We start from the raw sequence: 14,274 nt of genomic DNA, 5'->3' as shown, positions 1-14,274 counted from the left end.
AACACAAAGGAATTTTTATGTCTTAGATCCAGCTCCGAAGGTCACCAGGTCAGCCCTGACTTGGGAAGGAGTGGACACTTTGGACTTTGAGTGGTAAATTGCTGAAATTAATCTTCAGTGCAGCTACAAACCTGTCATGATGCCTCACAAAGAACTAATGCTTTAGGGATTCCAGATGTAGGTCCAAAGGAAATATATATATGTTAGTAATATTGGTGAGGAGAGAGAAGAGCGTTTTGGAGTTGTGTTGATTGGACTGAATTATACCAGGGTAGTAAGCGGATTTTGCTAAGGAGAGATAAGAAAAGTAGAAGGAGGTTAGAGAAGTAATTTAAAAAGTCCTTGTTATGCTTTGGGGGGAATGGTAGATGGTATCAACAATTGTAGGAGATGGTCCTGGCAGCAGTGAGGTGGAGTACTCAAAGGAGGAGAACAAGGGAGCAGCAGGAACAGGCATGACTTTCCAACTCATAACGGCGACAGACACGCCAGTGTTCACTCAACCGGAAACAGGAAAAAATTTTGTGAGTATTGAATTAACTTTGACTTGGTGAGTGAACAGCTCATTTAGTCAAAAACCTGTTTCCTAGTGGTTAATGATAAAACATAAAACTGCTTCTGTATTTGTATTTACAGGAAAACCTGACATAAAAATATGATACTTTGATTAACAGTGCTTCAATTATGAACATAGTTGTTGGCTGACAGTCACTGTGCTCTGTAAATGTCTGAACACTGCATGAATGTTTTTGTTACAACAGATGCTGGTTTGTTATTAACAAAGGGAAACACAAGTCTCTTCTTGTGCTTTCTTTGACACTTGATGTTTGACTGTTGACATGTTGATAGACAGGCAAAGCAGGTTTATTTTTATAGCACATTCCATATACAAGACATCAGTTCAGTTCACTTCAGTTTATTTGCCATTTACAGAAAAGAAACCCCATTGGAAAACAGTTGCAAGGAACTCAAAGTGCACTTTTCAAAGTGCTTTACATGAAACATTAAAAGCATTACAGCAGGGGGCAGAAGAAGCACTAAAAAGTACATTAAACAAACTTTAAACAGAAATTAAATAAAGACCAAAAGCTGAAGTGAAAAAAGATAAAAGGCAAGAAACAAAAGTTCCAATGTAAGGAATTACCAGTTGCTTTGATAAAAGGTGGCAAATAGAAAAGTTTCTAACCCTGATTTAAAGCCGCTGAGAGTTTAAGCAGGCCTGCAGTTTTCTGGCAGTTTGTTTCACATGTGAGGAGAATAAAAGCTGAACACCGCAGGGATCTGGCTTATTTTGGCCCTAGATCATTCAGTGCTTTGTAAACTAACAGCAGGATTTTGAAGGCAATTCTTTGACAAACAGAAAGCCAGTGTAAAGATCTGAGACTGGAGTTATATAATCCACTTTCTTGGTCTTAGCGAGGACTCAAGCAGCAGCGTTCTGGACTAACTGCAACTGTAAAATGGACTTTATCGGGAGATGTGTTTTCTTTTACACTTGTTTTACTGTAAAATACTTTTACAGACTTTTACAATGTAAAAAAAAACCTTATCTACATTTGTCTAACAGAACCTCTTCCTCCAGTTGAAGTGACAGTCTCTAATATCAGCACAGAGTCTCTGTCTCTGCAGTGGGACTCTCCTGCTGCTGAAATGGAAACTTTCATTGGAACATGTTGCACTGAAGGAGAAACTGTGGAGGAGTTGACAACAAACACAAACTGTGTGACATGTAGTAACCTGAGACCTGAGGGGTATTGCACGAAACCAAGATAAGGGATTAAGCCGGGATATGTTGGTTATCCTGGCTGAATTTAGCCCTAAGTCGGTTGCATGAAAGCAGCTCAAACTAATCCCGGCCAAGTTACTGTGGTGATTTATCCGCTGCAGCTAGCCTGCTCCAGACCAGGCTAACTGCTCAGGCTAAGATTAATCCTAGCGAGTCACCTGCATGTCCAACGTCAATTCTATGAGGAATTAATGTGTTTTACAGCATGTCCATGGTCTTCCTAAGTATGGCGCGTCATTTTAATCATCCAGTATTAAAATATTACATATACAGTCACTTAATCGAAATCTGTTCGTAATCGCAACAGCCTTTTTATATGGATTCGAGTTGCAGTATTATTATTCTATTCTATTCTACAGTCATTTAGCAGACGCTTTTATCCAAAGCGACTTACATTTGAGAGTAAGAACAACACAAGCATGAATTCAAACAAGATGGGACGTCATAATTAAGTGTTAGTCAGACCGCTTTTGAGTCCAGTTAGACCCAGGTGCTGTCGTGTAGTGCTAGTGCAGTGCATATAATTTTTTTTTAGTCATTTTATTTAAATACAGGATCACGATTTCATCACACAATATCAACTTGGTCATAAGTGCATGATTTCATCAGGCCAAGTGTTATATTGCTATGCTAATGAAGACTGCTCGTCAAATTGAGGTTTTATAAATATGTGTTTTATTGCATTAATTGAGATTACAAAACACAGCGGATGAGGTTACAAAGGTGTATTCAAAGAAATCCGTGACGAGGGCAATGTAGAATATAAAGGTCCAACTCCCCTTCACCTGTTCCCTCTTCATAATGGCTTGCCCTTTTTCGGAGGATGTGCTGGACGAGGAAGCCCGCATCCTCAGAAGAGCATTCTTTGGAGATGACTATGTCATTGAGAGATACAGATTTTCGGTTACTGGATTTCCAGCAGTTTTCTGAGTGTCCGGCGTTTAATCTCAAGATCCAGCTCCATTCCTTGGAGCTTGCTCTTTTTGAGTCAGCTTTTAACATCTGCCCGCTCTCTCTCTCTCCAGGTGCCCTGAATAAAGCGTTCTGACAGTTTGTGAGGTCTGTAAAGGAAACGTCAATTAGCACAGCAGGATTTGTGCATAACGTAGATTTACTTTAACCAATACTCACAATGTTACCAGGCCGCTTAGAAGACTGTGCAGCATCCGGGTCCTGCTACACATTTTCTATTAGCACCACATCACTGACTTCATATCCTTCATGGAATAAATAAGCAGGCCAATCCCATAAAACTGACATGCCTCAAGCCTTCTGGACTCCACTGACACAGTCTCCTCATCTGCAGACGTGCATTCTGCAGCTGCAGATGTGCCTTCCCCCTGCCGTATACATGCAGCGAGAGGACTCGGATTAAGATTTCACAGAACATACCAAGCCTGTGATTTCGAGACACTGTACTAACCGGATCATCTTCTGGTGGCTCCAAAAGTGTAATTGTGTTCCCAGACACTGCAAGGTTATCCAAAGTCAGACACTATATTATATTTGATTGTGTTCCATGTGCAGTAGAATTGCAGTAGGTGATGTACCTTGTATGAAGCGGACACTTTCTGTGGCTGGGACAGAGTCAGTTATTGTCCCTCCCTGCATCCCCTCCATCACTGGCCTCCCTTTATTTAAATGGAGTGCCAGTTCCTCTGCTGGAGTCACATCCTGGCTTGGTGGGCCGCCCCCTGTGCCAGTTCTATAGGCCTTTTTTTTAACTGCTACAATCATACAGACATTGAACATGTCAGCAGACACCTCATCTATTCACCTCATTTGTTCACGGTTATCTACTTTGGAGTCACTTACCAGCCTGCAAAATGTTCTTATATTTAATTTTTTCTTGCTGCCAGGTCCTTTTATGGCCAGACAGGTTTGTTCTTTATGAAGGACAGAAAGATAAAATAGATAAAAACGTTACATGAGGAAAATAGATTAAATGACACATTGTGGATAATTGTTTGCACCTAATCATACTCTACATTTCCTGAGTAACATGCACCTGCTTGTCACTCTTAAAGTATACAACAGTTAGTGGATTTGAAAAGTAACTCCTTTAATTGTAGCCTAATTATGACAGTTCCAGTGGAGCACTGTTTATTAATTTACAGCGAATCAAACTGATTAATTCAAGAGGGTGGCAGCGTATGATGTGATCTGCATGTAGGGTCATGTTGAATAATTATTCTCAACATTATTATCATTATTTCCACAGCTCCTTGTTCTCATGTCAAGACAACAGTGTACACGATCAGGACCAAGTTAATGTCTCAGCATTTGGACACTCCTGCTGGTGAAGTTGAGAGCTACATGGTGATCAACTGCAAGGAGAAAGAAACTGTGCCAACAGCATCTGATGCAAGCAGCCCAACACACAGAGCAGAGGAAGAAATTAACCCTCAGGGTCCTGAAAAAACGCCGAATGAGAAGATTGCTGAACCTCCACACACAGGTAAGAAGATAGTCAGGCAGGAGGCAGTGCTAATTTTCTTTTTTTTTTTTTTTTTGTAAGTCATTATGTTTAAATACAAGATCGCAAATTCATCAAACATGTTTATTTCTGTGTGAAGTTGACATTTTTAATGTGGGAATCTATGGGCATTTGCTCTGTTGGAGTCTGCTGGAGTCAGCCCCTAGCAGATGAGGGTTGAACAGCACTTTTTTGCATTTCTGCATAGGCTTCACATTTTGCAGGCGGTGGTTGCCGCTTGGTCAAAACCCATGAGGCAATAAGACACTTAAGGAATACTCAAAAGGGCCAGGCAGAGATCGGTAGTCAGTCCAAACAGGGGTCGTTGTCCAGGTAGGCAGAAAGCAGGGAATCAGGCAGCAGGGAGTCCAGGAAATGTAGCAGGGTCAAACACAGGGATCTAAAAACAAGAATACTGGATATCAAACAATGATTATTGCTGACCATCTGGCAGGTAAGCAGAGGGGAGGTTAGAACTTTTCTAGACCCACCCCTGCACAGCTGAAGTATAAAGCCCTGTCTACCACCAGCCAGCTACTGAATTAGTGAAAGTCCTGCCATAAACAATACTTTGGGGTAAATATGTGACTATGTGAACCATAAACCATAAACACCTAGTTTCCTCCTTCTCAGCAGAACTATAAACTAACGCAAAAACAGCAAAGCCGTTTAGCTGATCACCGACAACCATTCTGTTTCATGTAAAATGAGAGGAGGAGGAGCAGATGCTTCACAAACAGATGACTAGAGAGCTGCAAGAGCAGACATTTGGTGCAAAATGCAGGATAAGTTTAAAAAATATATATTGGAAAAGTGCAGATGTGCAACCCTCTCACTGGGAAAAGAATGCGTGTTAAAACACCTTCATTCTCCACGTTGGCAGTGTCTATGAGTTGTGCATGTCCATTGTGTTTATTCTCAAGTCCACCCATAGAGAGCAATGATTTCAGATTGTTTAATTGTTTTAAATCCACATTTTGGAATTTTAAAATTCCCACTACTGTTTCAAAATATAATTGTTATTTCTACAGAAACAGACCTGGAGAGACTACTGAGGCTTCTGGGGTTGGAGCAGTACTACAGAGAGAAGCTGTCACTCAGCAGGATACTGGAGATTGATGAGAAGACCGTCAATGATGAACCTGTGAAGTACAAATCAAATATTCCCTGGTATTTTCTAAAGAAACTAACGATGGTTAACGTGACAGCTAGGGATACAAAATGCACATTAGTAGGTGAGCCAAACTGCAGTGATGCATCAGAGACTTTGAAATTAAACTTGGATGAACTGCTTGTCAGTTTAAATACAGGTGACAGGCTAAACCCTCTTGACATAATCACTGCTCTCTTTCTCTGTTCTGATGGTTTTGTACAACAAGAAATGGCACTAAAAATGTCAATGTGTCAGTTCTCTGTACCTCTGCTGCTTCCCAGCTGTGACACAACACAGTGTACACTCATGCTGTGGGCCATGAGAGACATTGTGAAAAAGTACAGACCTCAACATCTTTTAGAATCCAAAGGCTTCATTGAAGAAAGAATTGTTCATTCTCAACTTCCAATGATCTCTTTTGTGAGACTGGGTGAATGCTCCTTGTCCAAGTCAAAGATCCTCAATGAGCTTCTGAGCAGTTCTCAGCAGTACCATGACACCTTTGTTCACCACAACATGGAATGTGGAGACAATCCAAGAAAAATATCCAATGGACTGACTGAAATTACCTGGTACCTTCCTTGTGGAAACAAAAACATGGACATTTTTGTTGAGCCAGTTGCTATAGCTAACCTTCATGGTGACATTGCTTCATTTGAAACACAATTCTCCTTTCTATGTCAGACCTCTGCAGCAGTGTTTGTATTCTTTGGTAATTTGAACTCTGGAAGCAAAATACTGACCCACCAAAACAACAAAGCACAGATCTTCATGGTTGGAAACCATCAGAGCAAGAACTTCAGTTTAGATGATTTGGAGAGAATAGCAACTGAATTGTGCTTGACAAACAACAACATTATTTTGAAGACAAAGACCATGAATGATGCCGAGTTTGTTAAATGTCTGAGAAAATCAGTCAGTGATGCAGCTGAAAATCCACAAATGAAGATGTCAGTAGAGCAGATGGCTGACGTGGCTCATGAACTGGGAATGTTGGTTGATGAAGATTCTCCAGAGTGCCAGGCTGGAAAGCAAAAAGCAGATGCCATCACTGAAGACATTCAAGACATCCTTAAATACAAAGAAGATCAGCTTCCCTTGCAAGGAGAAATATGGAAGGAACTGACGTTCTTGGAGAAGGAAGAATTTCGACTTAGAAAAGTTGGGTCTGAAAACATAGAGCAGTACAAGAGTGATCTTCAGGAGCAGAAAGAAGAACTGAGGAAAAAGCAGAACTCTTATGACATGTCAGCGGCTATGACTTGTTTCATTGATGCCATATCCAGCTCAAGAACAGAGAGGTGTTATTTCCTGAAATGGATGCAAATGAACCTCGATAACTTGTCTTGTAGAAAACTGTCTGGACTCAGGGAGCTGTACAAAGAGAAGTGTAAAGGTTCTGAAAACAAAGAAGAGATCAAAGAAATTGACAGACAACTTTCCAACGGCTCACTGGGAACTGAACACTTCTTCCGTGAAATGGGTCAGATCTACGAAGCTTCGGTTTCCCTTCCAGAAACAGACCCTTACCGTAAACAGTTGCAGCATCTGCCCCAACTCGGCGCACAGTTGTTACTTGATGGATTTCCTCTTGAGCTTGTAGATGGAGATGCTTCCAACATACCTCTCAGATGGGTGAGTGATGTTCTCTCTCAGCTCAATGACTTGGTGTCTCCAAAGAACAAGATCATGGTCGCCACAGTGCTTGGAGTTCAGAGCACAGGAAAGTCCACTCTCCTTAACACCATGTTTGGAGTTCAGTTTGCAGTCAGCAGTGGTCGATGCACTCGAGGTGCCTTCATGCTGCTCATCAAAGTCAATGAAGACGTGAAAAAAGATCTCAGCTGTGACTTCATGGTGATCATCGACACTGAGGGCTTAAAGTCACCAGAGCTGGCACAGCTGGACAACAGCCATGAACATGACAATGAGCTTGCAACACTTGTCGTGGGGCTGAGTGATATCACCATTATCAATATTGCAATGGAGAATTCAACAGAAATGAAGGACATCCTGCAGATAGTGGTGCATGCTTTCCTCAGGATGAAGGAGGTGGGCAAAAAGCCCAAATGTCAGTTTGTTCACCAGAACGTTTCTGATGTTTCAGCCCATGAGAAGAACCTGAGAGACAGGAAACTGCTCCTGCAACAGCTGAATGAGATGACCCAGGCAGCAGCTAAAATGGAAAAGAAAGAGGAGAACAAGAGCTTCACTGATGTGATGAAGTACAATCCAGACACTGGGAACTGCTACGTTCCTGGACTCTGGAATGGAAACCCACCAATGGCACCAGTCAATGCAGGATACAGTGAGGCTGTTTATGAGCTCAAGAAAAACATCCTCCATCTACTGGGAGAGAGTGAAGCATCTGCTTATAAGATCTTGGAGTTTAGAGAGTGGATGACCAGTCTGTGGAATGCAGTAAAACATGAAAACTTCATCTTCAGTTTCAGAAACAGCCTTGTAGCTGATGCATACATGAGACTCTGCACAGAGTTTAACAAATGGGAGTGGGAGTTCAAGAAAGAAATGTACACCTGGGTTACCAAAGCAGAGACGAGAATCTCTAATTTTGGTACAGTTGCTGCAAAATCTGGACTATCTGACATGACACAACTCCTCACTCAGCTGAAAAGTGAAGCTGTGTCAGTGCTGTCTGAATGGGAGACCAAGCTCCTGGACAATCTGAAGGAATACTTCAAGCAAACAGAGGGTCATGTTTATCTGGTTGAAAGATACAGAGAGGATTTTGCAAACAGTGCAAAGAGTCTTCGACGAGAATTAGAAAACTCTGTAATTAACCAGCTCACAGCAGCAGCTGATATCAGACGGGGAATGAAAGAACTGGATGAAATCAAGAGGAATCACACAGCAGTAATAGAGAAAGCAGTGTGTGAGCTGATTGACGAATGTCGAAAGAAAAAAGTTGAGATGACAGAGACAGAGCTAGACAAGGAATTTGATAAGATGTGGAGTGAAACTCTGAATAAACTGTCTTTCTCTGAACAAAAGTCTATAAATGTCTTCAGCAGTGTGTCCCACTGTTTGTGGACTAATCTGTCACACAAGGGAAGCCGTGCATGTGAACTGCTGAGTGAAAAAAAACTGGAAGATTGTGGAATGACACCTTTCAAATACACGCAGAAATGGTACAACAAATTAAAAAAGGAACCATTGTGGAAATTTTGGAGTGAAGAACCTGCAAAGGCTGTACAACAAATGGCTGACAGCATAATATCTACTTGCAAAGAACTTATTAGTAAAAAAATGGATAGAAAATCCAATTTCCATGAAACTTACATCCAGGAGATCCTTCATATCATTGATGAGCGGCTAAACAGTGCTAATGTAAACATAGATATTGACTTTGAGGTTTCTCTAAAGCAGCACATCTGTGGATTTGCTGCCAGAGATTTTCAGAAAATGCATGACGATTTCATTGAAGAAAATGATCCCTACAGATGTCTGATGAGCAACAAGGAAAAGTTTCGTACAGATTTCAAAGATGTGTTCAGCAAACGAGACCAGTGTCAGAAGAAGGCTGCAGAATTCACAGAACAATGTCTGAAGCCTGCTGTTGAGAACTTCGTCAACCGTTCCCTTGGTCCTGATATCGTTGATGAAATGCTGAGAAAGGAGCAGTTCAGCACACGAATGTCCTTCCAGTATTCACTTTTACTGGATCTGCTTTCAAAGAATGACTTCAGCAAGTATCTGGACTACATTCACTCATATGAGGATTATGTAAAGTCTTGGATATTTGATCAAACCGTAGAGCATTTTTCAAATGGAGTTACAACACTCCAGTTCGAGGACCGACATCTTCAGTCAAGCATCAACAGCATAAAAGATGCCATTAAAAAGACAGAAATAAAAAATGTTGGACACTTGAAGACATTTGTTGAAGAAATCTGCAAAGAACTTGGTGATAAACTGGTTATTTCCCAGGATGCTCTTAATGGTTTCTTGTTCCTGAACAACGTTGATGTGGAGCCATTTGCTCACTCGCTCACAGTGTGTTTAAATGAGATGGAAGACGCTCTTAAAGAAGAGTTTAAAGAAAAGGACCTTCGAATGAAACTGGAAAGTCTCCATTTGAAGCCTCAAAATGTGCTTTTCACCAGAGTGATTGGTTGTGGTAAACTGTGTCCGTTCTGTGCAGTTCCCTGTGAAGCTGGAGGAAAAGAGCACAGTGAACACTTTGCTTCACTGCATCGGTCACAAGGTTTTGGTACATGTCGGTGGGACAAAACAGGGAAACTTGCTACTGAAATATGTACTTCTCTTGTAGTTAGTGACTCAAGATTTAACTGTGGGTATTCTGGTGGATTTCATCCATTTAAGACTTACAGGGAAATATTCCCAGACTGGAAAATCACTCCAGATGGGAGCTTTCAGGCATCGGACTATTGGAAATATGTGATAGCAAAGTACAACAATGAGTTTGCCAAAGAATTTGATGCGAAGCCTGCTGACATTCCCGAAGCTTGGAAACAAATCACAGAAAGTCAGGCAAAAGCCAGCCTGCAAGAGTCGTTCAACACCAAGTGAGACAACAAACATTCCTCTTCTTGAGTTAGAGATAATTTCTCTTTAGTTTGGATTCAAGTCATTTTTCATGATACAAAAAGTAAAATACTTATATTGAATTATTACTACTTTTAAGATAATTAGAAGATTCTCTCAGTACATATGGATGTTTTATCTCTATGGTTTAGATAATACACTGTAAAAAGACAAAACAAAAAAAGTTATTTTTAACACAAGATATATAGTAATCTGTTTTAGTACAGTTGTTTCTGTTCAAACTATTTATATAATTATATTATCACTGAAAACCACAATAAGTAAAAGCAACAATATGACTGCAGTTTTTTTGGTTATTGTTTTATTGTTTTCAAAGCATCACCTTGATTGTTGCTTTTCTTTCTATGAAGGAGTTGATGTGAAATATTTGTATTAATTGCTCCTGATTGATGATCCAGTTAAATATTGTTATTACTGTACAGAATGTTTATTAAAATTTTGTTTGGTTTTAAGTAATAACTTTCCTTGAATTTAAATACACACATATTCAACATATTGAAAGATGTGAATAGATGAATGAGATCTGTTGAGATTGTCATTGCTCATCTTGTTTGGAGAACGCTGAAGGTCCTTGTTGGTGTATAGATCTAACTTTTATTGTTTGTTTATGGCAGCGTGTCACCCTGCAAAACGCTTTGTTAGAAAATAAAATTTAATCCAGCTTTACTGTGTGAGTAAGAAGCTTAAGTTGAGCTGAAACTGTAAATCAGACAAGAATGAGACAACAGTGCTCTGCAGTGGTCTCCTCGGTCCTCAGACATTTACACTGTTGTTCATCATTTACAACCTTTTTGGGATGTGCTGATTTCATTCATTTTAAGATGTGGTCATATTTTCTTGTTGTATTAGGATGTTTCATTTTTCCTTTTTATGTTTTCTGTGTTGTGCTATAAAAATGAAATAAAAAAAAAATCTGCAAATCCTTGTATTCTGTTTTATTTGCATTTTACACAGTGACCCAACAGTTTTTTAAGTTGGGATTGTGAAGACATTCATATTGAAATCCATCCATCCATCCATCCATTATCTTGACCGCTTATTCCATTTCGGGTCGCGGGTGAGCTGGAGCCTATCCCAGCATTTTAACAGGTGAGAGGCAGGGTACACTCTGGACAGGTCACCAGTCTGTCGCAGGGCCAACACAGATAGAGACAAACAACCATTCACACACACCCTCACTCCTAGGGAGAATTTTAGAGTGTCCAATTAACCTAACATGCATATCTTTGGACGGTGGGAGGAAGCCGGAGAACCCGGAGAGAACCCACGCATACACGGGGAGAACATGCAAACTCCACACAGAAAGGCCACCACCCTCAAGGTTCAAACCTCCCCCCAGCCGAGATTCGAACCAGCAACCCTCTTGCTGTGAGGCTGCGGTGCTAACCACCACACCACCGTGCAGCCCTAAATATTTATTTAATAAATTAAATAAAAAAAATCTACAAAGCACTTTTCATACAAAAAAGTACCACAGAGTGCTTTAAACTATAAAAACATTTTTGTATATTAAAAACGCAAATGTTCATCCACATATATTATCTAACGTTTAACCTAACAGTTTGTTTATAAGTAAAAACACACATTATCATATTCTCTCTCTCTCTCTCTCTCTCTCTCTCTCAGACAACATGCATGCACAATCCTTCCCTCCCAATCTTATTTAGTACAAACATAAACATAAAAATATAAATGGACATAAGCAGATCGCCATTACAGCATCGCTAAGCCAGATAAACATCTGTCTTGGCCATGCTGTAATGAAACGATATGTTGGGGATTCTTCTTCATCAGTTTTAACTAAACAAAACATTTTTCATGTTATTTTAACAGCTTTTTCTCTTCCTGTGACAATACCAGCCTCTAATCATCGTCTCTGCGGTGACGCTCTAATCATGAAAATTCAGTTAATAATTATAGAAATAAACAAGCAAGCAAAGATTATCTGTGGATATAATCTACAAAGCAGTAAAAACAACTGGAAAGGAAATATTTATAACAGATAAAGCAAAGTGTTTTTATATGTAGTTTCCTTTAACTCTTGTTACTTCCTGTTGTCTAAGTAATAAATTTGACTTACAAATAAAAGATACCAACACAAAGACTAAAAGAAGCAACATGACCTGAGATGTTGTCTGGAGTGAAACATCTCATTTAGCCTCTGACTGAGGGATGAGATGACTTCTCCAGTTGTTGCTCAGAAGATCAATAATTCACATTTCCCCTCATAGTTTTGCTTCCATATTTTCTCATTATCATCAGAATCAGAATACTTTATTAATCTTTATTAATCAGAAAACTTTGTGTGCACACAGTTGCTCCATACCAAATAAGAAAGGATAAGATAAACATAGCAATCACAATAAGAAAAATCACAAATTCATTACAATATTTATATAATATCTATATAAACAGATACAGGATAAATCCTGCCAGTGAGTACTATGTATAGAGTTATCAATATGATAGACAGTAAAATGTAATCATGTGCACTAACATAAGAAAAAATGACTATTTTTGCTTTTGGGCTGCTTCTAGAGGAGTACTGCTGTAAAACAAATCTTTGTATGAATCCGGAACTGAATTTATGTCACACTGAAGAGGCTCATAAAGATGACACAACACCGAAAGTGGCAAGTCACAGTACGGTAATGTTACAAGGCCTAAAAAGAACTGCACAGTTTTAAAATCACTGATTAACAGACCAACAAACAGATGAAGTTATTTGCATGTCAGCGTGGAACAGGACTGAGGAGGGTAACTGAGGCTTCCTCCAAACAACTTCAGTCTCTAATAAATAACATAAATTGGATGAAGATACTGAGGCTATAACGTTGTGTTATGTTAGCTGTGACAGACAATAATAAAGAAAATGTCTGGAATATAAATATATGTAACTGGTTTAGTTAAATGACTCAACCAATCTCCCTCCTAATTACAACCTGAGTTTCTCCCTTCACTCTTACGCTGCCATATTTACCTCTGAAGCCAGAAATGCACTTTGTCTTTTAAGAAGACTGAAGGTTTTCTATTTTTTGAGACTACAAACACCAAAACCTGTAGAACTCTGCTGCTCGAGTCCTCACTAAGACCAAGAAAGTGGACCACATCAGTCCAGCTCTAAGGTCTTTACACTGGCTGCCTGTTTGTCAGATGATAGACTTTAAAGTTCTGCTGCTGGTTTATAAAGCTCTGAATGGTTTAGGACCAAAATATATCAGTGACCTCTTGACCCAGTATGAACCTACCAGAACCCTCAGGTCATCTGGATCCAGTTTCCTATCAGTTCCCAGAGTCAGAAGCAGACATGGAGAAGCTGCATTCAGCTTCTATGCTCCTCATGTCTGGAACAAACTCCCAGAAAGCCTCAGATCAGCTGAAAGTTTATTTAAATCCAAGTTAAAGACCCACCTGTTCTCTGCTGCATTTCAATAGTTTTTATTGAGAGTCCAGATCTGCATCTGTTTCTTTTAAGCTGGAATCTTTAACCCATAAGAGCCCAACATGATATATTTGTCACGTACAGTTTCAGAGACATTTTGCTTTAATTTATGGTATAAACTTTGCTCAAAATCCTGTTGAACACAATTTGATACTCGTCTTCTGTCCCCTAATATACCCAGAAGCAGAAAACCATAATATTTTTAATATATCACATGGTAATAAATGGTGGATTTTTTGTTACATTTTGTTAAAGGGACAAATAAAGACCTCATATTTAAAAAATTGAACTTTTCTTACCATTTTTTCATGGGCCGGGTCTTAATCATCATGTTTTAATACTGTCTTTCCCCACACTGGAACTTTATTTCTTGCATTTTATCTATTTTATTTTAGCCTTTTCTTTCTGTTTTTAATTATTTTTCTTTTAATTTTTGCACTTGTATTGCTTTCTGCACCCTGATGTCTCTTTGCCTAGTCTACAGAACCGGTGTTGTAGAAAAATTACCAAGAGTCTGGGATGAGTAAAAGTATATAAGGTTTATTTACAGGAGAAGTATTGAATAAAAGAATTACTTGCAAGTAATGAGAGCGGTCGTCCCGACTCGCATGAAATCGGGAGAGACTCTGACGATTCATCAGAGAGAAACTGTTTTATTCAGCTGGTCCCCAGCTGAAGGTCAAACAGCAAGATAATAATATTAAGGAATAGACGACTGAGTGGAGCCACTTTCTTCCAGTTTTCAGACAAAGCCCACATACCACAACAAGCTGATATACTAAATAACTATTGCTATCTAGCAGGTTGAAAACCAGTCTCAACTCAGATCA

At 39.5% G+C, this 14,274-nt stretch overlaps 1 protein-coding gene across 1 annotated transcript; it reads left to right on the top strand.

Moving 5' to 3' along the window:
* Positions 1 to 4,102: 4,102 nt before the first annotated feature.
* Positions 4,103 to 10,884, top strand: LOC121639252 (up-regulator of cell proliferation-like). The gene is made up of 2 exons (XM_041984413.1): positions 4,103 to 4,244; positions 5,294 to 10,884. Exons 1-2 carry the CDS (start codon positions 4,103 to 4,105, stop codon positions 9,964 to 9,966), a joined length of 4,815 nt encoding a protein of 1,604 aa, XP_041840347.1. The 3' UTR covers positions 9,967 to 10,884.
* The last annotated feature ends 3,390 nt before the right edge of the window (positions 10,885 to 14,274 follow it).

Source organism: Melanotaenia boesemani, chromosome 5 (assembly GCF_017639745.1).
Source record: "Melanotaenia boesemani isolate fMelBoe1 chromosome 5, fMelBoe1.pri, whole genome shotgun sequence".
Lineage (NCBI taxonomy): Eukaryota > Metazoa > Chordata > Actinopteri > Atheriniformes > Melanotaeniidae > Melanotaenia > Melanotaenia boesemani.
This window is presented reverse-complemented; position numbering and strand designations above follow the sequence as displayed.